The 27,289-nt window shown below is 41.0% G+C and overlaps 2 protein-coding genes across 4 annotated transcripts in view; one reads left to right on the forward strand and one right to left on the reverse strand.

Moving 5' to 3' along the window:
- HEXD (hexosaminidase D) overlaps nt 1-21,477 on the forward strand; it is a 28,557-nt gene extending 7,080 nt beyond the window's left edge. Inside the window, exons 7-13 of one of the 2 annotated variants that reach the window (XM_067547664.1) lie at nt 832-903; nt 3,626-3,821; nt 5,052-5,134; nt 6,190-6,268; nt 6,349-6,450; nt 7,049-7,138; nt 21,326-21,477. In XM_067547664.1, the coding sequence (XP_067403765.1) occupies nt 832-903; nt 3,626-3,821; nt 5,052-5,134; nt 6,190-6,268; nt 6,349-6,450; nt 7,049-7,138; nt 21,326-21,380 (677 nt within the window). In that variant the 3' untranslated portion in view covers nt 21,381-21,477. Of the gene's footprint in view, nt 1-831; nt 904-3,625; nt 3,822-5,051; nt 5,135-6,189; nt 6,269-6,348; nt 6,451-7,048; nt 7,139-8,528; nt 9,968-21,325 lie in introns of those variants that run through there. The other variant, XM_067547663.1, reaches the window with a different exon arrangement.
- CYBC1 (cytochrome b-245 chaperone 1) lies at nt 10,764-26,758 on the reverse strand. Of its 2 annotated transcripts, none has more exons than XM_067547668.1 (7): nt 26,603-26,758; nt 23,089-23,215; nt 21,435-21,476; nt 19,871-19,944; nt 18,640-18,736; nt 13,761-13,905; nt 10,764-12,354 (listed from the first exon to the last, which is right to left on the reverse strand). In XM_067547668.1, exons 2-7 carry the CDS (start codon nt 23,171-23,173, stop codon nt 12,225-12,227), a joined length of 573 nt encoding a protein of 190 aa, XP_067403769.1. In that variant the 5' UTR covers nt 23,174-23,215; nt 26,603-26,758; the 3' UTR covers nt 10,764-12,224. The 2 variants fall into 2 exon arrangements, with proteins under 2 accessions (XP_067403769.1, XP_067403768.1); XM_067547667.1 differs by having other exon boundaries at nt 23,089-23,219; nt 26,603-26,757.
- Nucleotides 26,759-27,289: the final 531 nt, after the last annotated feature.

The following is a 27,289-nucleotide window of genomic DNA, read 5'->3' on the forward strand; positions in this document are numbered from 1 at the left end:
TACCTAGAGTCCTATCCACAACGGTGCAGCTATACTCACTGCCATAGGCCAAGCCACAGAGGGAAGTCTTCCAGGAAAGAAAGCCAGTATAGATAAGGTGTCAGCATCTGCTAGAGGAACCACACTGCATTAGTTTCAGCACATTCTCCTGCCATCATGGCTGATGGAGATTGAACTGTTTAAAAGGGGGTTTGGGTTAAACACAGAGTTTTTACAAAGCTCACTGATGCATGGCAGTGACTTCTCCATGGCCAGGTTTTCTTCAGTATTTAAATCCAAGTGAATTAGTCTGTTCCACAGTAACTTGGGATCAAACGTACACCTTTGTGCATACAGGATTTCCACTGACACTGGTGGAAGTTTTATATGTGCAAAGAATACAGGATCGAACCTTTGCAGGACCCTTTGTTCCCCCCACCACATGCACTGATAAGACCAGGGTATTGGTAGAGACTGGCTAGAGATGAAGGACTCTTAGTCTGGCCAATAGACAATTGTCCATCCTATGGATAGTCACTAACTGGGCCCTTTGTTGACAGTCTCAGGAAAGAATCTAAGGCCTGAATGGAGCCTGAATTGTCTCTCACCTTGGCAGAGTCCTCTCTGAACCAGGGCTTAGAAGGGAGAGGCCGGGAGGGATGTGCATTCTGGAGCTGCGTGTGCTCTTATCTGTTCTGTAGGTAGAGAACATCTGCATCCAAGGCTGACAAACCTGCCCCTTTCACACGTCCTGGTTGCGGTTTAATGCAGGCTGATTACTTGCAGCATTAACACAAAAGCTGCTTTAACTGACCATTTTGCATCACTTAAAACAAATTCTGCTCCTTCTAGAGTCCGGCGTAGCTCAGTTGATGGAGCCAATGATCTGGGACTATGCACCGGATCTCGACATGGACGGCAAAGGTTTGTACTGTTGGTACTGAACTGCTCGGAGCATGCAAAGAGCTCAGTTAACTCTTAAAAATAGCCAGTTTCCAATTGTTATAGCACATGGTCCCCCAGACACCAGAAGCTTCTGCTGTATTAAATAAACCTTCTCAAACTAACTTATATTAACCCATTTCCGTAAGTGGTGGAGGCAACTACACAGATCCTGCTAGAATCTGCACGTGCTGACTTGTTCCTTGGAAGGTTTTCAAAGGGAATGTGGCCCCTTTTATTCTAGCAGAATATATGCAAAGATGATCCCAGCCTACCCTTCTGTTAAACTGAATATAGACTTCAGGCATTTTACATCACTTCTTTAAAAACCACCTGGTATTTGTCATCAGACTCTCACACCATTTTACACTGTCAAAACAAGGTTGTGAGCAAACCTCTTTTCTCTGATTTCATGGCATTGAATCTGTTCCATTTAACTTTATTTTTCTCTCTCCATTCCTGTGGTGAAGGACTTTCATCTGTTAAGGGCAGGATTTTGACACCTGCCATGTCATCTTGTTTTTATTGGCCTGAGCACTCAACATAGTCAATAAGGGAGTCATTTTAGCATTGGCTTAACTCTGCTTCTGTTAAAGTTAATAAGAATTCTTCTTCAGTGGGACCAGTTAGGTCAATACTGAGCACTTCTGAAAATCCCACCCTAAAGACCTCATACAAGTTCCCTGGAAGTCAGAGGAAAGGCTCCTTTTTGACTCCAATGGGAGTTGGATCAGGCCTTAAAGATTTTGTATTAAATGCTTTCGGTATGTCTACACTACAAGTGCTACAGTGGCACAGATGCAGCTATGTCATTGTTATGTAGTTACTTACTACAGCAAAGGAAGGAGTTTATTCATAGCTAGAGTAAATCCACCACCTCAAGAGGTGGTAGCTAGTATGGACAGAACAATTCTTCCGTTGACCTAGCTGCGTCTATGTTTTTCACAGCCCTGAGAAACACAGACCGGGGTTGTTATTGTAGCACATAACAGTTTGGTGTTCCATAGGTTCCATGTACACCCAACTTTCTTAGCACCCTAGAGATTTTGGCAATCAAGGAATAATTACATTTAATAACCAAGTAGAGGGAAACATCTTTTAATGGAAACTTAAATCTCCTAAGTGTTTGCATTCATTGGGTCTGATTTTCTTCTGACCTGCACCAGTTTAAATTTTTGGGGACGTAACTCCTGATTTACCCCAGGGTGAGAGAATAACTTGGTCCTGTGTGGACTCTACTCTAATATCAGTGGTATATTCCAGATGCCTAATTCTGCAGCCCTTACTCAAGTGAGTAACACTTGGCCATGCAGGGAGTCCTAATGAAGCCAATAGGCTACTCACATGAGTGAGGATTGCAGAATCAGATTCCAAATGAAGTATCTTGAGAATATGGGCCTGATATTGTAAACAGCAAGATTCTCACTACAAGCCAGTAGGGGACAGTTGCCTGCAAATGGACATTGGCATCAGAGCCTGCATCCGGCATAGTCTCTAGTGAATAAATGGACTGTGTGTTTCAATCAGTGAAAGTGTGATCTGCTCCTGGCCCCCTCACTCAAACCCAGAACTATGTGTCTTTTGTACAAGAGTTCAGAATCCAAAATGCCTACAAACAGGAGTAATGCAGCTAAAGCTGAGCCTCTTGTGCTGAACATAGAATCATGGAACCGTAGGAGTGCAAAGGACCTCGAGACGTCTTCTAGTCCAGACCCCTGCACTCAAGGCAGGACCAAGCATTATCTAGACCAGTGGTTCTCAACCAGGGGTACATATAGCCCTGGGGGTACGCGGAGGTCTTCTAGGGGGTACATCAATAAATCTAGATATTTGCCTAGTTTCACAACAGACTACATAAAGAGCACTACAGTACAAACTAAAACTTCATACAGACAACTTGTTTATACTATACGTTATTATACTATACGTTAAATGTAAATATAATATTTATATTCCAATTGATTTATTTTATAATGATATAGTAAAAATGAGAAAAGTAAGTAATTTTTCAGTAATAGTGTGCTTTTGTATTTTTATGTCTGATTTTGTTAGCAAGTAGTTTTTAAGTGAGGTGAAACTTAAGGGATACACAAGACAAATCAGACTCCTGAAAGGGTACAGTAGTATGGAAAGGTTGAGAGCCACTGATTTCTAGACCATCCTTGACAAGTGTCTGTCCAACCTGCTCCTAAAAATCTCCAATGACAGAGAGTCCACAACCTCCCTAGGCAATTTATTCTAGTGCTTAACAACCCTGGCAGTTAGGAAGCTTTTCCTGATTTCCACCCTAAACCACCCTGGCTGCAATTTAAGCCCATTGCTTCTTGTTCTATCCTCAGAGGTTAAGGAGAACAATTTTTCTCCCTCCCCCTTGTAACAACCATTTATGTATTTGAAAACTATTATGTCCCTGACCCCAGTCTTCTCTTCTCCTGACTAAACAAACTCAGTTTTTTCAGTCTTCCCTCCTTGGCCATGTTTTCTAGATGTTTAATCATTTTTGTTGCTCTTTCTCCAATTTGTCCACATCTTTCCTGAAATGTGGTGCCCAGAACTGAACACAGTACTCCAGTTGAGGCCTTATTAGTGCAGAGTAGAGCAGAAGAAATACTTCCCATATCTTGCTAATACATCCCAGAATGATGGGTTTTTTGCAACAGTGTGACATTGTTGACTCACATGTACCCTGTGTCTTATATTTCAGTGCTGCTTATTGAAAAGTACCGCAAGTGTGGCTTCCCCAAGCTGTGGTTTGCTAGTGCATTTAAAGGAGCCACTGGGGTGAATCAGTCTCTGACCCTGATTGGACATCACATAAAAAACCATCTCCAGTGGCTAAAAGTGGCAAACAGCATCCCTGCTGACATGCTCCAAGGCATTGCCCTGACTGGCTGGCAAAGGTAAGGGCTGTTCTTTAAGCAGTTCCATGGAATGTGTGCAAACAAATTCCCACCTAACAGTATCAGAATAGGCATAAAGGGGCCAAGGATCCACAGGGGCCAGAGTGCTGCAGAGGAACTCTGGAATACTGCAGTGCCTCCTACTGCTCACTTATAGCACCTCCCCAAATAACTGAGTATTGTGGATGGGTTTCAAAAGGTTCCATCCAGTCCTCTGACCCAGGAGGATTGAGGGTGAAGGGGAAACTGAAGGCTGTTCGGCCCTGGATTCAAATATTTGCCACACCTGGGAGTAAGTGTCTTTATTTAAAAAAAACTGTTAACTCAACTACATTTTTAACCAGTGAGCTTGGGTTTTGCTGCACACATTTGGGTTAATCAGCAGAAATGACACTTGTTGGAGACACTTCCCGTAGTTAGATCTAAAGGCAAAACGAAGGTTGGCATTTCAGCCTTTTTAAACACTGCTTGGTGCCACCCTGAATTGGGTTTTATTTCACTCTTTTTGGAGGGCGCATGTCGAATACTTATTTATTACAGATCATTTTCTGCAGATGCATGAAAGCCACTTTACTCATAATATCCTAATCTTTAACATTGATAGGATTAAGATACATAACAACTAAATGGCCTGCAGATAGTTATTATTTAAACAGACCATTCCCCGTTGGGAATGAAGTAAATGGTTTGCATTCTAACTCAGATAGCACATGTTTTTTTGCACTGAATGAAAATATGAATGTAGCTTGATCTCCCACAAATTCTCCCTGTCCGATTAAACCCTTGAAAATGGGGGCTACCCCATAGAAAAGTGGCCAGATACTTAAAGTAGCTCTTTCCAATGCCACTCTTAATACCCAACGACATGAATGGAGTTGTTAAAAGAATACACTATTGTAATGATGCTTCCAATTACCACAAAGCTGTATGAGGAAATGATTGTAAGTATAAGGAGTAAAGGCTTTCTGGGAACAGAGGTGTGATCTAAGATAAGGCCAGAAATCCTGAGTTTTAATTTAGGCTTTGACCCTGATTTTCCTTGGGCAAATTTAATCTGTTTCTCAGTATCCTTTGTACGTTGGAGGGGTTGTTAGGATGTGCTTTATCCTGAGAGATGGACAAAAGTTGATAAAGCACTTTGAGACTGTTGGATGAAATACTACCATTGTGCACTGCTATAGCACCTATTTACAGCAAAGCATTGAATGAATGGACATTTATTTATTTTAGGTATGACCACTTCTCTGTCTTATGTGAGCTTCTCCCAGTGGGAATCCCATCGCTGGCTGTGTGTCTACAGGCACTACAGAATGGTACACACTGCCTATATCCTCTGTCAGTGCTAATCGCTATTCCAAAGTAACGTTAACTGTGACTAAAGTTTGGCAAGATCAAACCACTTCTTAAATTGAACAGGCATGTCTGTGCTCATGTAAATTGTTAGATTATAAACAGTATGTTTCTGCTCTAATTTCATATTCTTTATAGACACACAGGCATGACTCTGATAATAGCCGCTGCTATGGTGTCCAACAGCGGCAAGATCACATCCATTATAATGAACCTTATCCTGCTAATCCTTATGGTTTTGATTAATGCATAAATTGACATTGATTTCCTTTCTCACACTAAGCTTTTAATGCTAAAAAAGATTATGAATCACTTATGAAACAGATTTGCTTAAACCGATTTTTTGGCTCATTGCTCATACAGAAATGAGACGAGTTATAGACCACATTTCACTTTTAGGTTTTGTCTACACCCACAAATTTTTCTGCTTTAGATTATTCCCATATGGAAAGGGGCATAAGCTATACCACTAGAAGATATTTATACCTGTATAACTGCTTCCACACTACTGGTTGAATCAGTATAACTATTTCAGGAAAAAAAAAACCTCAACCTAAATAGTTATACTGATACAAAATCTGTCTGTAGACTAGGCCTTAACCTGTAGAATTAGTCCAAGGATCAATTCTGTCTTCTTGCCCCCCCCCCCTTTTTTTTTTGCGCCGGGGGAGGGGGGAGCCTACTGAAACATTTTTTAAAAACTAAGGCGCTCTAAAACTATTAAGAGGGAAATGCAGTGTAAAGAAATGCTATGAGGCAGACAGGCCTGGGGTGGCAGTAGTAGTTTTTCAAAGGAGAATTAACATACTGTACTGAATTCCATAGGGAGGATTTTATTAAGTGTTCAGTTTTGGCCTAACCCTGCTTCTGTTTAAGTGAATGTGAGTTTTACCACTGACTTCAATGAAAGCAGTTAAAATCCTTCCTTCTTTGTATTCTAGCCATTTGTGTCCCCTTTTGCCATTCAAGACTTCACTTTTCCTTTGCTCCCCTCTTACTCCGACTGTCCTTTGCCCAGGTGGCTATTCTGAAAAGGTTAAAGAAGAGGTGGAGAAACAGCTGGGCCTCTCCAGTCTGGAAATTGACACTTTCATGAGGTAAAGCCCCATTTGCTGGATTCCGATTCTTCCTGTTGTGCTGTGGTGTAGTTTTGGAAACTGACATTCTCTTTCGACAGTGAAAGTTCAGGGACCTTTCCAGGGAGCGACATCTTGACACTTGTGACTCAGGTCTGCTTCTACCTGAAGCCCTCAGTGGATGAACTTCTTGAAAGAAACAGGTAAAAAATATAACTTGATATTTTTGCTTTGTCTCCTCATAACGTGATTGGCCCATAGTGTACATAAACGGTGTGATAAAACTTAAACTGACTTCTCCAAGGTGGCTAATGCTCATAGTTGTGGAACATAGTTGATGGCTAAGGCCTTACATGACCCTACGCCCTGAAATAGAGCAATCTCAGGGAGGGTAACATATTTAGTCCTGGATTCAGCAAGTTGCCTAAACACTTGCCTGAGTCCATCTCTATTAAGCACAGTACATGCTTAAATTCTTTGCTTACTCAAGGTTTTACTGCCATTGAAAGCAAAATGTAATTTCTGAACGTTCTAGTGAGAAACAGATTATTGTTTAAGTTATAAAGGCAACATATTGTCCCATGGGACACAAACTATCATTCTCAACCAAATTCAAAGGTGTTGTGTAAAGTGGCATAAATTAGACTCCTTTACCCTACTTTAGACTGCATTAGATCCATTCTACAACTGTGCAAGGGTATCTACATCCAACTTAAGCCACTTCATACATCACGTCAGTCTGGCTTGCAGATGACTGTCACTGTTGTTTCAAGGAATTTTCAGGCTGAGATGTATTTTCAGGTATGTCACAGGCTGGTTCAGCCCCTACCACAGAAAGAGGAGGATTGTTCATCCTATAATGATACATCATTTTCAGCTGGATGCACTAAGGTAACTCAACACTCCACTTTGCAAGATACTGGAAACAAAGCTTATGTTTAAAATGTTCTTTTGAAACTTGGGCCTGGTTTCAAACCTTTGCACCTTTCCATAAGTGGTGCTTGAGCACCACTGTTTGGAATAAGTCAGCATTAAGCAAGTCAGTTGTTATAAAAACAAATCAGACATGGAGCATATCTTTTCCACATAAGTGCATCCTTATTTTACTTGGAATGGCGCCATAGAATGCAAGAACAAAATTATCCCATGGAAAGCTTTTGCTATGTCAGAAACAATAAAAATAGTAGCGTGCTTTGTGTGATCTCATGTGCCTTACAAAAGAGGTAAATATTGCTCTCCCCATTTAACAGATTGGGAAAACAGGTACACAGAAGGGAAATGACTTGCCCAAGGTTGCATAGCAGGCCAGGGGCAAGATGTTAAATAGAACCAGATCCTTTAACTCAGTTTAAGTTCAGTGCCATATGCAATTCATGGTCTTATTGAGTTAAGCTTGCAGAATTTACTTTTTTTTTTTTTTTTTAGAATTCCAATTGACAATATCAATATTTATTTTTAAGCATTTTTTTCCAATTTTTATCTATTTAAATTTTCATAGTTGTCTGATCCCCTCAACCCCTCTGATTTCCCACAAGACAGACATTGAGATTAAACAATTAAAACTTTATAAACCAGCTGTTTTAGCAAAGCTGTTAATACCTGCCTTATGTAGCATTCATTACAACAACATGTGTTATATGCATTAAGGTGAGACTCAAGTTCTCAACCAGCCTTACTTACTTTGTCTGTCTGTAAACTTCAATCATCAATGGAAATTTTTGTGGTGGTGGTGGGTGTGTGTAGTGAAATCAACATTTACCAGTAAAAATCTAATCCTTCCAAGCCTATTTAAAGTTAAAGCCTATTTTGTCAATTCATATGTTTTGGCTGATTTTTTAACAGTTACTATGGCAGGGGGATATTAAGTTGCAAAAAGTGCTTTAGTAATGAAACCAGACTTAAATCCCTACTAATTCAAGGTTAAGTTTCAGTTAGGCTTGAAAAAGAAGACACAGTTCTTCCTTAACTCATACTCCTTTGCGCTGTTTTTTAAAAACAGAGTATGAGAGATGCTGAGGTTAACTGCCCCAAAATCTAAACTACCGTCCCGCAGCCTTAAATCCATTGCAATCCTGTAAAAGATAGACCCTTTCCTGCAGAAGTGAAACTTTAAAGCTAGAATTCCATTCCTTCTCTCTGCAAAGGGTCATCTGATGGTCTCATCTTGTCGCTTTTGTCGTGACTTAATTTCAAATGTAGTTGGTGCAGTTGGCTAATAATCCTAGAGAATAATATGCACTGCAGCCCGCTCTGTTCACTTCTTTCTTTGGTTTCTGTTTAGTCTTCTCTCCAAGTGGAATGTTATGATGCAAGAGCTTCAAGCAGCCCTTGAGAGAGTTTTCTACACGTGTACTATAGAAGAGTGGATGGAGGAGAATGTTCATCCCAGCCTACACAAATTGCAGGAAGTAGTGGATGACCTGGACAAAGCAATACAAGCACAATCTTACCAGCTCTCACAAACTGCCAAACATCTTATCTAAGACCTTGCTGGTGCAAATTCATGAGTAACTGGATAGCCAGAGCTTAAATCACTCATGGAATAAGTGGATGCAAACTTCACTGAAGATGAGTTGGGCCATGTGCACAGCTGGAATGATGAAGTATGAAGATTTGGGGTTCTATCTTTACCTCCAACAAATGCCTAAACAAATGCCTGAAATCAGTTACTGCAATGTGCACACTTGACCAGACTTTCTCCAGTGTACAACAATGAAAGCAAGAATGAGGCCAACCTTGGCTGTTTCCTTAGTGATGAGAGTATAGGAAAAGGAGAGAGTTTTTCCATATTCAAGATGTCTTGATGCATTTCTCCTGTAGGTAAAAGTGACCTGAAAAAGTAATGTGGCAAATTCCAATCACTCACCAGTATAGGCTGATGAATGCCCCCCAAGACTGCATATTTCTACTTTGTAGGTGTTTATCTCCTTCCATTACAGTGATCTGATTCCTGCTCAAATACAGTGTTCCAATGTACATCCCACTGCAGCATCATGACAAAACATCCAGAGTCATTGACTGATTTGTCAGGATTGACTGAAAAGTCAATGTGACAAAGTTTGTGACATTCTTAGTTTCTCAGGCATAGAGAAGAACTTTAAAAAGCCTAGATCCTGCTTTGAGGAGGTGCAGATCTAGAGCGGAAAGTCACAGCTTGGGGTGTTTTTTTTTTTTTAAAAAGACAAGTTATTGAAATACAGGTCTTAACTGGCTTTTTAGGAAAACAGGAGAAAGATGTCGTTGGTGGCTATGACATCACAGCATGGTGCATAATGGGGCATCAAAGCAGGAGCCAGCTGGCTTCAGTGGACTTACAGGACTTGAAATGAGGTGGGAAATGAAAGGTTGGTAACGTGCTGAACACTGCAGTCTGGTTATTTGAGGAAGTTTCTCAAAGCCTCTCAACATAGTTTAATTCTAACAGAAAAGTATCCAAATCACTTCAAACACCCTTTAGGTGTAAACTGTAAATCTGATTTTGATGCATCTTCTTCCAAAGTTAGAAACTAGCCTAAAGGCAGTGGAAAGACACGCATAGGCTTTTTGTGCTTTAGGTGAGGGCTCTTAATGGTTTATAGAGAAGTTCGTTCGTCATGTTTCATAGCTCTTACAAACTGGTTAACAAGCATGTTGTAATTACTGGGCATAAAATAAGTCAGTGAAAATCAGGTACTCCAAGTGTGAATTTACAATAAACATTCAAAATATTTTTTAAAATTTTTGCTTCATTCATTGCTTGCTTGAAATATCTAAAAACCACAGAGTTTAAAGAATGAGGGTGGGGCTAAGTTGCAACATCTTCTTTGAAAATTAGCATAGATCTGAACTACTATGAAAGACAGAGATACAATGAATGGGGAGAGAGAAGCACCTTAGAATGGGATTCACAAAGGCTATCTCACTAGGCAACTCTTTGCCTAATATAGCCAATGGGAGATGCTAAGCACCATCCCTCTTGGAGATATGTGCCACTGGCTGCAGGGATATGCTTCCCTCTCCTTGGGATTCTCAACTGCACACCCTCTACACAGGTACCTAGGCTGTTTTTGCAAAAGTGAGGGGAGGGATATTCAGGGCTTTATGCATTTGTGCATCTCCTAAACCAGTGATTGTCAACCAGGGGTACGCATATCCCTGAGGGTATGCAAAGGTCTTCCAGGAAGTACATCAACCCATCTAGATATTTGCCTCGTTTTACAACAGGCTACATGAAAAAGCACTAGCGAAGTGAATATAAACTAAACTTCTATACAACCAATGCCTTGTTTATATTGCTCTATATATTATATCAGTGTTCCTCAACCAGGGGGTCACGATTTATTTTATAATTATATGGTAAAAATGAGAAAGTAAGCAATTTTTCAGTAAGTGTCCTGTGGCACTTTTGTATTTTTATGTCTGATTTTGTAAGCAAGCAGTTTTTAAATGAATTGAAACTTGGGTATGCAAGACAAATCAGCCTCCTGAAAGGGATACAGTAGTTTGGAAAGGTTAAGAACCACTGTCCTAAACAAAAAACTGCAGATTATGATTATGCTGAAGTTACTTTGGCCCAATACATTCAACTTTGTTTCCTTCTCACTAATGACACCTTGGTATAGACACAACTAATGGAGTTTGAGCTCTAGATAGAACATTCTAATCAAAACAGAGGTAGCTTGTCCAAAATCTACGCTTATTTTTTTAAAAAGCAAGAACCATGTGTCAAAAAATATATATATATTTTACCACCTGGGAAACAGATTTCAGAACAGTGGACAACAATCACAACATATTTTGGGGTAAGGTTTGGTCACAAAGCACTGACATGTCTGGCTGTCCTAGCCTTCTTAACAGAGTACCAAATGCTATAAAGATCTTAGCTAATACTCCATAGACTTTTAAAATAGGGAACATTGACAGATCTAGGCTGAATCTTTATTTTAGCAGTTGGCACTTGAAGGAAACAAACCCACATGGTGAACTTGCCCCGTAGTAGCAGATTTTAAAAAAAAATAAATATGTAGAACAGCCTGACTCTAGGCTCCCATGTCTACAACCGTTTTACTTGGAGTAGGCAATGCCCATCCCTAAAGCAGCAGCATGGGAAGTTAGAACATTTCAAAGCTATTGCAAGGCAAGTGCTATTATATTTTATGCTATTTTAAATCACCCTCTTAGGCTAATCTAGGAGGAATTAAGCACATATTAAATGGACAAATTTTATATTTGAAATTCTGGACCGCCACTTTCAAATTTTTTTAATTTCCATTGGTTTCTTATTGTAGGTGACGTTTGATCCTACTGTACTACTTGGCATAATCAAAACTGCCAAAATAGTAAATAATCAAAAAGATAACCACTATTTTAAGATGCTGAAAACCATTTTTTTTAAGTGATTAATTCTTTGCATTTAATGGCAGGAATTAAATATCTGTACCACATTGAGTTTTCCTTTAAAAAAGAGTAACAGAATCTGACATTATAATATAAAGTCACTAATTCAGTCTTCCTAAGTCAGATACACTGTACCTGCAATGAATATTTACAGCAACCAGAAGTTTAAATGTGCAACTATCACCTAGATAACTCTGGAATGCAATCAACTAGTTCAAACCAATTCATTAGTAAATAATTATTCCTAGGTAATTATGATGAGCTGACAAAGTTCCAAAGCCAGCATTGTCAACACCTACAAACTATAAGGCAAAGTAACAGATAAAATAGTATTTGCTTTGGATTCTATGTAAGCCATGTATAAACAAATCCATACGGAAGCTTCTCATTGAAGAACAGTTTACCGGGATGCAGGAATTTAAAGCAATTTGGCAGCAGCAGGCACCCCAACTCAGACTCTTGCAGCTGTGGATGCAGAGGAATTCCCATACATAGGGAAGACATCAAGCCACCAAATCACGAGGGACTTCGTAGATGCAATGCAGCCAATACAGCTTTCAAGCGTTCAGAGGGCTCTGCTTTCTTCATTTCATTATTACTCTTAATACTCGTCTTTGGATTCGTCTGCATCACTGGCATCCGTTTCACTGCTCTGCGACAGATCTGGATGGTTCTCTACTTTGTTCAGTTCTAGAAAGCCAGTGATGAGCTTGGCAACTGCTTCCACGTCACTACAGAAAGGAGTGAATGATGGTAGAGTTAATGGAGGTGTGGGGCTGATGAACCAGAGTGCAAGCCCTCAATGCTGAATACATATTTATCTGAAGGACCAGTCAGTATGTGGAATAAGACTATGATTAGCAACACTCATAGGGCCTGTCCAGATTCATATGCTGTGTGCAACTTTTTCAAGCTGCCATTATAATCAGAAAAGTGACTAAAGTGGGACATCATGAGTTCCATTCGCCCAATGACTTTCATACAAGAAGAGGTTCTATTCACAAGTCAGAATATTTTCTAACAGCCCCTGCTTTACATTCCCTTGAAAGCTAAAGAACCTATGGAATTCTTTCTGCTCCTTATATCACCAGTAGTAAAGATTCCTCAGTCAGGTAATAATTTTACTGATTACACATAAGGCAGAAAAGAATCCAATTCACTCACATAGCTGCACTACTTCAGCAATGCTAACAGAAGGAAAAAGAATGAGGTTAGCAAAAACAGTTCTACTTTGAAGACACACAGGGAGCAGCATTTTTAGGGAGTATATAAATGCACTTGAAATTGGGTGGTGTATTTAACATTCAACACACTTCCTGCCACACTAAAGCATCTGATGCCGGTAAAAAGTTATTGCTACTGAGATATGGTGCAAGATTTTAAGCTCCCCCTTTAAGTCAATTACTCTTAAATGGTTTGTCTAAAGCCCTTAAACGTTTTGTCATGTTCATTATCACTCTCAACCTATCTGAAGACACCACATGCCCCTGACAAGCAAAGCTGCAGGGTGACCTTTACGCATGTGTTTCCTTCTGGAGAGAGAAAAGAATAGCTATCAAAATAATGTCACAGAAACAGCAGGATGGAAGCCTGTCTATTCTCTCCTTAAAATATATCTCTGCTGTGATGCCTACAAAACACTCAACAATGGCTGTGACAGCTGCTTATTACACTTACAAATCTCATTGCCAGCTTGTGGTCTCGTCTTTTTGTTCTATCTTGTTTATATTAAGACTCTGAGCTCTTTGGGACAGGGACTATCTGTCTTTTTAATGATGTATCTGTACAGTGCCATCACAACAGGTCCTCAGTATAAATAACCGCAATAATCGAGGGACCTTTTTCCTTTTGATTGAGCTACAAATAATTTTTTAAAAAATCAACGAACTATTAGAGGCTTAGAATGTCCTTTATTGTAGATCTCATTACACAGTTGCTCTTAGTGTCAAATGCCTACGACTCAAATCAGTGAAGGGTTTGAAAATCATAACTTGAATAATCCTAAAAATAGGTTAAATAAGACTAGCAACAGAGCTGGGACAATTCTCTCAACAGTTTCCTATAACCCAGCCATTTTCCCAGTAGTTAAAATCTACTCCTCTTATACACACTCGTAATCAAAAAGAATAGCTCATACCTTCTACAGCCCAGCACTGCACTCTGGGTCAGGGGGTGGGAAAATCCAGTGACAAATCGTAGCACTACCAGGTAACCCTTCCCAAAATAACGCACTTTCTCCTCTTCCACATTCACGTCTCGAATCTCTTGCAGTGAACCCACAACTGTTAGCAAAAGCAGGGGAAGAATATCTATTAGTATTACAGCCATTTCCAACACTGCCACATCACTATTTGGTAACAGTGACGATAACATAATAAAATGTAACATTCCTGAGGGGGAAAAACAGCAAAGCAGTCTACCACAGTAGCATTTGATTTCAGAAAGGGGAACTACACAAAAATGAGGAAGTTAGTTAAACAAAGTTTAAAAGGTACAGTGCCAAAAGTGAAACCCCTGCAAGCTTCATGGAAAGTTTGTAAAGACACCATGATAGAGGCTCAATTTAAATGTATACCCCACATTTAAAAAAACATAAAAGGACCAAAAAAGTGCCACCATGGCTAAACAACAAAGTAAAAGAAGCAGCTAGAGGCAAAAAGGCATCCTTTAAAAAGTGGAAGTTAAATCCTATTGAGGACAATAGAAAGGCGCATAAACTCTGGCAAGTGAAGTGTAAAAATATAATTAGGAAGGCCAAAAAAAGAATTTGAAGAACAGCAAAGACTCAAAAAGTAACAGCAAAAAATATTTTAAGTATATCAGAAGCAGGAAGCCTGCTAAATAACCAGTGGGGCCACTGGATGACTGAGATGCTAAATAAGCACTCAAGGAAGATAAGGCCATTGCAGAGAAACTAAATGAATTATTTGCACCGGTCTTCATGGCTGAGGATGTGAGGGAGATTCCCAAATCTGAACCATTCTTTTTAGGTGACAAATCTGAGGAACTGTCCCAGACTGAGGTATCATTTGAGGAGGTTTTGGAACAAATTGGTAAATTGAACAGTAATAAGTCACCAGAAAATTGCAGAACTACTACTGTGGTACGTAACCTATCATTTAAATCAGCTTCTGTACCAGATGACTAGAGGATAGCTAATCCTGGCAATTACAGGCCAGTAAGTCTTAACTTCAGCACCAGGCAAACTGATTGAAACTACAGTAAAGAAAAGAATTATCAGACACACAAATTAATACGATTTGTTGGGGAAGAGTCAAAATGGTTTTTGTAAAGGGATATCATGCCTCACCAATGTACTAGAAGTCTTTGAGGGAGTCGTCAAGCATGTGGACAAGGGTGACCCAGTGGATATAGTGAACTTAGATTTTCAAAAAGCCTGTGACAAGCCTCACCAAAGGCTCTTAAGCAAAGTAAGTGATCATGGGACAAGAGGGAAGGGCCTCTCCTAGATCAGTAAAGATAGGAAACAAAAGGTAGGAATAAATGGTCAGTTTTTAGAATGGAGAGAGGTGAATAGCGGTGTGCTCCAGAGATCTGTACCGGGACCAGTACTGTTCAACATATTCATAAATGATCTGGGAAAAAGGGTAAACAGTGAGGTGGCAAAATTTGCATTTGATACAAAACTACTCAAGACAGTTAAATCCAAAGCAGTCTGCAAAGAGTTACAAAGAAATCTCACAAAACTGGGTGACTGGACAACAAAATGGCAGATGAAATTCAATGTGGATAAATGCCAAATAATGCACATTGGAAAACATAATCCCAACTATACATATAAAATGAAGGGGTCTAAGTTAGCTGTTATCATTGGAGAGAGAGATCTTGGAATAACTATGGATAGTGCTCTGAAAATATCCACTCAGTGTGCAGCGACAGTCAAAAAAGCTAACAGAATGTTGAGAATCATTAGGAAAGTGATAATGAGACAGAAAATATCGTATTGCCTCTTTATAAATCCATGGTACGCCCACATCTTGAATACTGCATGCAGATATGGTTGCCCCATCTCAAAAACATATACTGGAATTGGAAAAGGTACAGACAAGGGCAACAAAAATTATTAGGGATATGGACCAGCTTCCATATAAGGAGAGATTAATAAAACTGGGATTATTCATCTTGGAAAAGAGATGACTAAGGGGGAATATGATAGAGGTCTATAAAATCATAACTGGTATGGAGAAAGTAAATGAAGTGTTATTTACTCTCTCTCATAACACAAGAAATAGGGATCACCAAATAAAATTAATAGGCAGCAGGTTTAAAATGAACAAAAGGAAGAATTTATCCACACAAAACGCAGTCAACCTGTGGAACTCCTTGCCAGGGGATGTTGTGGAACTAGATAAATTCATGGAGGATAGGTCCATCAATGGCTATTAGCCAGGATGGACAGGAATGCAAAACCCTGCTCTGAAGCGTCCCTAGCCACTGTTTGCCAGAAACTGGGAAGGGCGACAGGGGATGAGGATCACTTGATGATTACCTGGTTCTGTTTATTCCCTTTGAAGCACCTGGCATTGGCTACTGTCAGAAGACAGGATACTGGGCTACATGGATCATTGGTCTGACCCAGTATGGCCATTCTTATGGTCTGACTTAGTGACTAGGATAGACTCTTAAGCTCCTTCTCTCTGCTTTAATAATAACAAGCCTCCATGCCAGGCTTCAGTACCGCTGCTTTCCTTCCATTCACCTCGGTGCACGCTACACTGCAGTTTTGTGATCCCAATCACCACCAACTCTGGTGAGGGCAAACAAACCCAAATGCAAAGCAGAATGCACCAACTAGTATATTTTGCTCTAATGGACGAGTACAGCAGCCCAAAGATTGGCAATCATCAATTTATTACTTATGCTTTCCTGCTGTTTTTCTCTCTTTCCTTAATGGCAGTTTGAACTGTCTTCTGTACAAGGTAGATAACAGCTGTTCAATGTATTGAAACTGAGCTTGTGTTGAAAAAGTCACCGCTCAAATCAGTCACTTCCAGAGCATCCCCTTGCTTCTATGGCCATGTTTATTAGTATTTACTCTCTGTTTCTGACACAAATGCCTGCTCTCAAGAAAACATCTGCCTATTGTCCAGGACACAAAAAAGGGGAAGACACTCACTCCTTCCCATTAAAAGCTCTCAACTATTTAAACATGTTAGGAAGCAGTCTGATTTATCAAGCAAGGAGAGCAGATGTTTGGAAGTCAAGAGCATCCTGGGTTCTGTTTCCAATTGAGCCAAGACTCACTGTTACCTCAAGCAAGTCACTTAACCTGGTTTGACTTCTGTCACTGCAGCTATGCAACTCAATCAGATGCAGGAAGCTCAGTGGTAACCAGATGCAGCATTAAAGCTGAGCCTTCCTAGATAAAGTCACATTTTTAAAAAAAGGCATTTTAGGATTTTACATGGTGTGTTCTCAGAATAGTTGGAAAGGGTTTGTTTTTTAATTGCTGTTTCCCAAGCCCAGCCATATCATTACTGACACTTTTTTTTACTGCAGTGTGTCACAACTTTAGCTCCATCTAGCTTTAAGATCAGCCTAAAAGGGGGGAAAGAGACTATTTTGCAGAGTAACAAACCAATATGCTATCCGCAGGGACAGCACGATGCAACAGGAGAAAAGTAGCCTGTTAGCCACAGCTATAACAGAAGCTATGAGCAGGAATTCTCCACTGACAATATTTCTAATCATTCACTGATTTATAACATGCTCCTTCCCACTGTACCGTAGTGCCCAGAACTGTATAAAATAAATAAATTACCATGTTTGTGAATATATTTATTTGTAATTCTCATCCTCCAGGTCCCTGACAGGCTGAGGCTCCCTTGGGACCCTCTTTTGTCCAGAAAGGCTTTCTGCCAAGCAACCAAAGATGCTGCTGTCCCATAAAGCTGAACATGCTGATTTCACCGCGTATCCCACTCAGGGAAGAGACCCCAGAACCTGGAACAGCACTCATTTCTCTAGCATGGCAGCAAGAGCACTGGCCCTGGCCCAATTGCTCATTTTAATTTCTGATGTATAGTGTTACCAAAGCCAAATTTCCAGCTTAACACAAAGATCACCCACATCCCTATTGCTTCTGAGGTGCTGCTTTTCAACACTAATCATCCCTGCATTCTCCCCGATACCAACTCCCATGTGTACATCACAAAGTGAATCAAGTTTCCCCTCCTCTTTGTGCTATTCAAGAGCAGTTCAGTCCCGAAAAGAGACAAGAGCCCTTAAGAGCTGGGTTTGGTTTCAGGAAATGCAGGTTAATAAAATAGATTTGCTGTCTTGCATTTTCTAAGCAGGGATGGACAGTAAACAATGCCCAGACACAAAGATCCAGTAATGATATACCATCCTTATCTGCACACACACACGCTTGCACAATGAATATGGAAGCTTAAAATGAACTGTAACTCTGCACTTCTACAGCATTTTTCATCCAAACATCTCCAATTGCTTTACATACCTGCACGGAGTCTCATAGCATCCCTGTAAGATACACAGCCTATCCTTCTGACAGATGCAAACAGACACAGACTGAGGCTGCATGGTGAATCAGTGCCAAATTAGGATTAGAACCTAGAAGTCTCAACTCTCCTGCTCCAACCACTAGATTTCAGTGTCTCTCACCATCAATATTTGCAAAGCATACTGTAGATTTCAGTACATTAAAATGGGGTGAAATATAGCCACAAATGTCAATATGCCCCAGGAAAGCCCTCTACCAGAGTAAAAAGAAACAATTGTGCACTTAAGCTGTACTGTTTAAGAGACCTATAGCAATGTGGTAAGCTCATTTGCATTTTAGTATCCAGAATGCTTTTGCAGCTTAGCATGATGGTGGCATCTGCTCTCTGGAAACCAGACAAAGAGCTAGGAATGGATGGAAATGGTTGACTTGAGTGCAGAGCTCTAGAATAGTTTATAAAAAGAGCTATACATAATTGCTTCTTCTCTCCTTAACTCTCACACTTGGTACCCAGAAACATCTACTTTCTCACCTTCTTCATGGCTTGCTCTTGACAGGGTCAGCATTTTTTTGTAAAGGTTGAATGTTTTAAGAAAGACTTTTCCCTTGTCCTTGTCAAATACAGCTTCCTGTAAAATTGCAACACAACATCAATTGTACCATTTTATTTTAAGTAGGAAAAGTGACACTTATAATCTCAGGGAAAAAACAGCCTAATGCTCACCTGTAACAGTTAGTTTCTGTTATCATAGCAATATGAATTTAATAATTTTAATTATACTCACTTCTGTCCTATTACCGGATTATAAAGTAAAAAATTTGTTCTTGGCTTCCCCCCAAACCCAGACATGTCTGAATTTCTCACACTCTTTCCAGGAGAGGAGTTAAGCGGTTTTATTTTTCTTTATAACTGTCAACTGTGCCTGGCATTGAGCCAATATATCTCATCTTGCAAAACCTGCAACTTGCTCTTTAAATGCATGCGTGGTTGTACCACAACCCCCAGACTAGTGAACATAAAGTCTACCTACGCCTTTCACTGATAACAGTGACAACTACCAACCCCAGCAAAATTATGGACTTGACACATTATGGTGATATTTACATTAGAAAGAAAACATCCCAAGGATTAGATGGCTCCAGGGACTAGTAATAGAACACAGCATCTTTCATGTCTGGGTCATTTATTCAAGTACACCAAGGATTAGTATAATGACTTTCTTTCATCAACTGTTTGTGAAATGAGTTGGTAACCTCAGTCCAGTTGTCCACATCATTAAAAAAACACTTCATAAATAGCACTTGTATTGAGTGGAACTGGAGGTAGATCTGTCCTAGTAGGCCCCCCATGTCAGTAGCAGAGGCATGTGCAGGAAGCTTACACTGTAACTTCATGTGCTACTCCTCCTATTTACTTATTTGCAATGTGTAATTTTTCAGCTATTTCAGCTTATAATTGCAAAAATATTCTATACAAAATATTAAAAATACCAGAGATATGTTTGGCCAAGTATTGTTTTTAAACATCAATTCTTCTTTAACAAATTTTCCTGTATTATCAGTATAAAAATTGCCTTCTTGGTTAAAATTTACTATACTTTACCAATACAGCTACATTTCTCAATAGTATCTGACAGCATAACTTGTTTACTTGGACTGCACAATATTAATGATCATCTGGCTGCTGAAATCAACAGCCAACAAATACTTTAAGCTAGCACAAACCCATTTCCTGCCTTCTGAGTTCACAGCATGTGTCTTACCTCCCACTCCTCCAGATTCTGTGCAGCCACAAAGAGACACCCAGCTATATAGAAGAGTTTCCATCCCAAGCTGTCTGAACAATACAAGATACACAGCATTAAATACATTGTTTGAATAGTAAAGAAAAGATAGTAAAAAAAGCACACACATCCTTTGGGAGCAAACAAGAAAGAGAAATGTGGCTTCCACAACAGATGTTTTCTTCTTCAACAGTAAGATATAGTATTTTAATAGTGTTTTTCCAGGATCAAAAAAGCATAAGTTATTCCTTTGCAGAAAGGTGGTGGTGGTGGTTGTTTTAAAAACAGTGGAATCAGTGCTATACAGAATTATAAACATATTGGTTGCTGGCAGGATTGTACATAGTTTTGTTGTAGATATATTTTTCCCTGAGAACTAATATAGAAATATTTTAACAAGGTTCTTTCATAAACACATTCCTCCCTAGCCTGTGATTACCACAGTGGCAAACCCCTTTCGTGCTGTAGAGAACAAGGGTGAGAGACTGGGGATATTAATGTACTGAAACAAACATGTTTCTTCAGACCAACAAAGGACACAGTCAGCATATCTTGGCAAACACATATATAAAATGCCACATGTTGGAAATGTTTACACAGTACAACCTGTCTTAAGTGACTTCTCCAGGGACTAGCAATCAATTGCTTAACAAAGATCTTCTACTAAAGATGGAGCAGAACTGGGCTCCGTATGTTTGGGGAGACTTCAGGGCAGTCTCTTAAGAAAGGACACTGTCTTTTACAGGTGGTATCTCATACAGGGTTTATTGTATTTTGCACTGAAAAAATATACTGATTATATTGATAGCATAATGCACTATTCAACTTGTGTCATTTGAAGCAAGGAGGAATGCTTATAGGATGCTCTGTAGCTTTTTGTTTGTTTATTGAGGGGAGCGAATTTGGTGCAATCTGATACATTCCCAAAAGAACAGATAAAAACACTTCTAAAGAGCAAATTTTTGCTGAGCCCCAAGGATTAGTTCTTTCTGGCAGGGGTCACTTAGCAGCATCCAGAGAAAAGGAGTACTTCCATCAGAGGCAGGGGACACTCAAGTTTGGTGGCAGAATTTTAACAATACCACCCTCCCACAAGAGTTGCAAGAATCAGCTAGTTCAGGTTTGTAAAATGCATTGAGACATAAAGCATTATGGAGTGCTAAGTATCACTGCTATAAATACTCTGGGGATGTGGGAAAGTGAGGCTGGAAAGGAACTGGAAAATGAATTAAAGAGGGAGAAAAATAGAAGAGCACGGGGTAAGTCTGGTGAAGGCAATGGGATGCTGCTAAGTTTTAAGATTTGTACCAGCTCCTAGAGTTTATGATTGGCATTTCATTATTTTTTTTATTTTATTTTATTTTATTTTTTTTGGGGGGGGGGGGGGGTTTTTAGGGGTTTTTTAATTTTTGTTTTTTGTTTTTTTTTAAAAAGGTATAAGACATTAAGGAGGATCAGCCAGAAGCTGGAGGAGAAAATCATCATGTGAAAGAAAATTCCAATAGGAAAGAATAAAACTCTCCATAAAGTAACCGGACATTACCTTCACTATAGTAAGCAGCGGCTAGACCTATGGAAGATATTCCTGGAAAGAGAGGAGGCAGGTATGATTTAAACATGCAACTCAAGGTATCTAAATATTCCTTTATTTATAAAACACACACACACACACACACACACACACACACACACACACACACACCCCAAAAGTTACATCCACTGCTTTTCATGGAAAGAAGGGCTAGCTTTGAGTGCAGCTTTCCTGTCCCTTTTGATTGTTACCATCGCTCTGAATGTTGAGAGCAAATAAAGCTTTTCTTATTAAATAAAATATGGTATTCTCTTTCATATAATCATTATACCACATTTTAAAAATGGGGAAACTGAGGCACAGACAGGTTAAGTGGCTTGCCTACGGTCAGGCAGCAAAAGAGTGACTAAATTAGGAACAGAACCCAGGAGTTGATTCCCAGTGCATAAGTCTAAACCTTGCTTCCTTCCAAGAACAGCAACACTTTGAGTACTGAGGACATGAACATTAAAAAGGCTGTTCTTAACTGAAAGATAGCCTGGCGTGCTCTGGGTGACCAACAGAAACCTGTGCATGCGTAAGTGGGGTACACCTATGTCATAAGGGCAGCCAAGTGCTTTCACATACCCAAGAAAAAATTGTTGGACGATACCTCATGCATTGGAGTGTTTTATTTCAATTATAATCTGGACCTGTGCTGTCAGAGTTTGACAAAACTTGTTTACATTATTTAAAGGCAGCATGGTCTAGCTCAGGGGTTCTCAACCTTTTTCTTTCTGGCCCCAACATGTTATAAGAACACCTCAGACCACCTTACATAAACAGAGAACACGCTATGTAACCTGAGAACGTGAACACGTTCGTTTCTGCATACGCTCAGGCATTCTGAAGCCCGTAGGTTTCAGCATATCATACAGGAAAACTAACACACTCTCTGGTTTAAAAAAAAAAAAGCAAATGTGTCCAAATAGCGTGAGGTACAACAGCTTTTATTTTTTGTATGCTCTTCGGTTTATTTTGGTGGACTCCCTGAAACTTGCTGGGGGCCATGGACTCCTGGTTGAGAACCGTCACCTCCCTGACCAGGAAATAGGTTTGGAAACCAGGATCTCCTAAGTTCTATCACCAACTCTCAGTGTAGTCTTGGGCAAACAACTTACCCAGTCTTTGGTTCTGTTTCCCCATATGTAAAATAGGAATAGAAACACCATAAGTATCTTGCAGGAGATGCTGTGAGGCTTCATACTTTTCATCCACACAGTGCCCTTAAGATAAGAAATGCTATATAAATGCCAGAGGTGAAATCCTGGGCCCATTTAAGTGAACGGGAGTTTTGCTGCTGACTTCAGTGGGCTCAGGATTTCTCCCCAAGGATTTATTGATAGTCAGCCATGTCTTCATACTATCCATAAGTATCAGTGGAGGTTAAAGTTGAGGTGATTTCAACCTTCCCAACAAGACTTCCCAGAAATCTTACAAGTCATATCATTAGGGTTTCTTTCAGAAAACATTTGTAACCCCTTTTTCTTAAAACATGCATTTAAATGGATTCAGTCCTATACATATTTGTGGGTGACATAAAAATACATGTCTGGGAAAATCAGGTCCCAGTCACTCATTCATCATTCATCTCTTCATGTGTGGTGAAGAATCATCCATGTCTTACCAACAAAAAGAGACCAAGATCTGATGCCAGGTGACCTCTTCAAATGAAGAATGGAACTTGTGTGGTTTTCAAGCAACATGTACATCTTCAGGAGAAATTCCCTACAGTCTAGCAACACTCATGAAACCTAGCTGGACAATGAAAAGGAGTAAGAACTTACAAGTTATGCCTTTCTATGCCCCGATATTTGTTACCAACCTCGGTTGTGTCAATCTAGATTGTAATCTCTTCAAGGCAGGGATATGGTGTTCTACTTGCATGTCAAACACCATACACATTTATGACACTGGACAATAATCAACACGGAGACTTGCAAAACAAGAACCCTTTAAAAAAAAATCTTTCATTCTTTCATTAAGGTTCTCTTGATTCCTAGCATAAGCAATATCCTTCGGAGAGTTTCCAAAACTGGCTGTCAAAATAAAATTAACATTGCATCAACTAGCAACTGTGAAGTAAGGACAAAAGAAAAGCAATAGAGAGTGGTAAACTCTTGTATAAAGCATTTCTTCAGCTAACAGGCAGGCAACTACAACACAGGATTTCACAACTCAGAACGTGCACAGGAACCTGACTGTGAAATAGCCAAAGCCGAGTCTATCATTTTATGGACAAAACACTCTTCATCCTTTCATCTTGACAAGAGTCAATTTGCTTATTTTCATCTAATGAATGTTATTACACCTGTACTCATTAAGGCCCCAAACTCAGCAAGTAGTTCCATACAGGCAAATCTCAGCATTTGCCCATAACCCAAGCCAAGTCAACAGGGCAAATCAGGCACATAGGCTCAAACACAGAAAGCTCATTGCAGAATCCGGGCCTTATTTCTTAAAATTAGCATTTAAAAAAAGACAAGTGAACATTCAACTCCAAGTGTAAGGCCAAACAAATAAACAACAGCATCCACTATAAAGTTCTTTCAGTTTTAATAATTTACCGAGTATGAATTAGTAACATAGGATATTTTTTTAAAATCAGATCATATTAAGATCAGTTTTCAGATATCTGCAGCACTCCAAAAGAATTATGTTGTGAAAATAATCCTTTTCTTTCTTACTTTAAAACATTAACACCTATGTAAACTTGGTTTGAAATGTAACCATACAAATTTCACGAGCGAGGCGTATCCGTGTATGATATTCACAGCCTTTTGCTCCACTATTCATTCACTAAAGCCCCAATCCTGCAAACATCTATCCATGTGCTTAACTTTGCACTTATGAAGTTAATTGGAGCCCTCCACATGCATAACTGTTTGCAAGATCAGTATCTAAGAGAGTAAACAGCATGAAAGCAGTTTCTTAAAGGGACACCAATCAAAATAAAATCACAGATCTACTTTTTTTAAACCTTGGGTTGGTGTAATTTACCCTTAAGATCACAACAGAAAAAATCAGGAAAAAAAAGTGTTTTTTCAGTTTCTTCACTGTGTGCACTTGACAGAAACCTTACTGAGGGTGAATTTGCCACCGTCAATGCATGCATACCCTAAGTTAGGGGGAGTGGTAGATACACTGGAGGGTCGGGATAGGATACAGAGTGACCTAAACAAATTAGAGGATTGGGCCAAAAGAAATCTGATGAGGTTCAACAAGGACAAGTGCAGAGTCCTGCACTTAGGACGAAAGAAATCCAATGCACTGCTACAGACTGGGGACGGACTGGCTAGGCAGCAGTTCTGCAGAAAAGGACCTGGGGGTTACCGTGGACAAGAAGCTGAATATGAGTCAGCAGAGTGCCCTTGTTGCCAAGAAGGCTAATAGCATATTGGGCTGCATTAGTAGGAGCATTGCCAACAGATCGAGGGAAGTGATTATGCCCCTCTATTCAGCACTGGTGAGGCCACATCTGGAGTACTGTGTCCAGTTTTGGGCCCCCCACTATAGGAAGGATGTGGACAAATTGGAGAGTCCAGCAGAGGACAACGAAAATGATTAGCGGGCTGGAGCACAAGACTTAGGAGGAAAGGCTGAGAGAACTGGGCTTGTTTAGTCTGTAGAAAAGAAGAGTGAGGGGGGATTTGATTGCAACCTTCAACTCCCTGAAGGTGGGTTCCAGGGAGGATGGAGCTAGGCTGTTCTCAGTGGTTGCCAATGATAGGACAAGGAGCAATAGTCTCAAGTTGCAGTGGAGGAGGTCTAGGTTGGATATTAGGAATACATTTCCACTAGGAGGGTGGTGAAGCACTTGAATGGGTTACCTAGAGAGGTAGGGAAATCTCCATTCTTAGAGGTTTTTAAGGCCCAGCTTGACATAGCCCTGGCTGGGATGATTTAGTCGGGGTTGGTCCTGCTTTGAGCAGGAGGTTGGACTAGATGACCTCCTGGGCTCCCTTCCAGCCCTAATCTTCTATGATTCTATGACAGCAGTTGATTAGAGCCTTATTCTGCCCTTATTAAGACCTCACTGCAACCTAATCTGCACCCTTTATAAATACTCATGACCTTCACAGAACTCTAGGAAGAGAACAGATTATTATCACCTACAAAAGCAGCCTAAATGCTTTACCAAAAAAAATACCTATGCAAGTCGGCATCTTGCATTAAGATCTGCTAGTGCAGGATCACTCAGCCCTCCTTACCTCTCTGTTCTGGATCTCTCTCCCTCCAATCAAACTAAATCACAGCCCAGTCTCTAACATCGGACAGATGTGCAGCTATCAACTAAAACTCAACATAGCCAAAAGCAAGCTCTTGATCGTTCCATGTTGGTCTAGAACAGCAGAGGAGTCACTGTTTTGTGTTTGCACTGTAATTCTAATTGTGGAAAATAGTGGGGAGGCCACATTATTCATTCCTCATCATATTATTCCTGGCATATTTCAGATCCAATAATTGTATCAACAATCAGTTGGCAATAAATACCAGCTCCTCGCCCCAGCCTCACAGCTACAAGAAAAGGGAAAATATGCTTGGACTGAGCTCCCTCCCTTGCATTCATCAGACAATGGAGTTTCCCCAGCATCCCACCACCTATGCAGCCACATCCCCCATTGTCCTCAAATGCCAGCACCCCACCTGAAACCTTGGCACCCAAACCCCATGCAGCCTGCTCTACCCACCCCCCAAAATCCCAGCCCCCCCACCTGCCGTACAGCCTGTACCCCCAGCTCCCAAATGCAGCCCCCAGCCCCAACCATGCAGCCTGCTCCCCTCCCCCCCAACATCCCAGCCCCCCACCCTGTGCAGCCTGCTCCCCTCCCCCCAACATCCCACCGCCCTGTGCAGCCTGCTCCCCTCCCCCCAACATCCCACCGCCCTGTGCAGCCTGCTCCCCTCCCCCCAACATCCCAGCCCCCCACCGCCCTGTGGGGCCTGCTCCCCTCCCCCCAACATCCCAGCCCCCCACCGCCCTGTGCAGCCTGCTCCCCTCCCCCCAACATCCCACCCCCAACCACCCTGTACAGCCTGCTCCCCTCCCCCCCCCAACATCCCAACCCCCCACCCTGAGCAGTCCGCCTTGCTCCCAGCCCCCGCAGGCCGGGGCGGGAAGCAGCAGCACCGTAACTGACCGGTTCCTTCCCCCAGCAGCGCAGCTTACGAAGCGGCATCGAACGAGAGACTCCAGTCCGCCGCCCACTTCACTTCCCGAATCCGGGACCATAGAGTCGTTAGACCCGACCCGAGCGCCCTCCGCGATCACAGCAGAGATTGAACATCCCGCGCTAGAGCGCCGTTACACACATAGCGCCGGAACGTCGGCGACCATTTTTGATTCGGGCAAACATAATTCCCCCCCCCCCCCCGCGGAAATACCCATTATCTTCTGGGTATGTGCTGGATACCTAAAACCAAGATGGCGTCCTGCCCACATCCAAGATGGCGTCTTACGTTCTTACGGCTGCCTGAATCCAAGATGGCGGCTGAGGCAGTCTTGAGGTGAAGGCTGGAGGTAAACACTGTGGTAGAACCAGGCGAACCCCTGGGAGGAGGAAGATGGTTTTGTTGGGCTAGATCAGTCTGTAGGACGCAGAGCTGGCGAGGTTCAGGCAGTAGACTATGACCTCCGCTGCTGTGGTTGGAGGCAGTGAGAAACGTGCTGGTGGCTGAGTCTTCCTGCCTCTGCCGGACTAGTCTGGGGAGCGGAGGAGCCAGAGATGCAGAGCTTGCATGGGAAGCTGTGGCCTAAGCAGCTGCTCCTATTGTTTGTGCTATGGGCAGCCCTGTTCAGTCAGAGTATTCATACCACAGCTGTCACT

This window comes from Emydura macquarii, unplaced genomic scaffold (genome assembly GCF_026122565.2).
Source record: "Emydura macquarii macquarii isolate MOO-44397 ecotype Brisbane River unplaced genomic scaffold, CSIRO-AGI_Emac_v2 contig_1230, whole genome shotgun sequence".
NCBI classification, from domain to species: domain Eukaryota; kingdom Metazoa; phylum Chordata; order Testudines; family Chelidae; genus Emydura; species Emydura macquarii.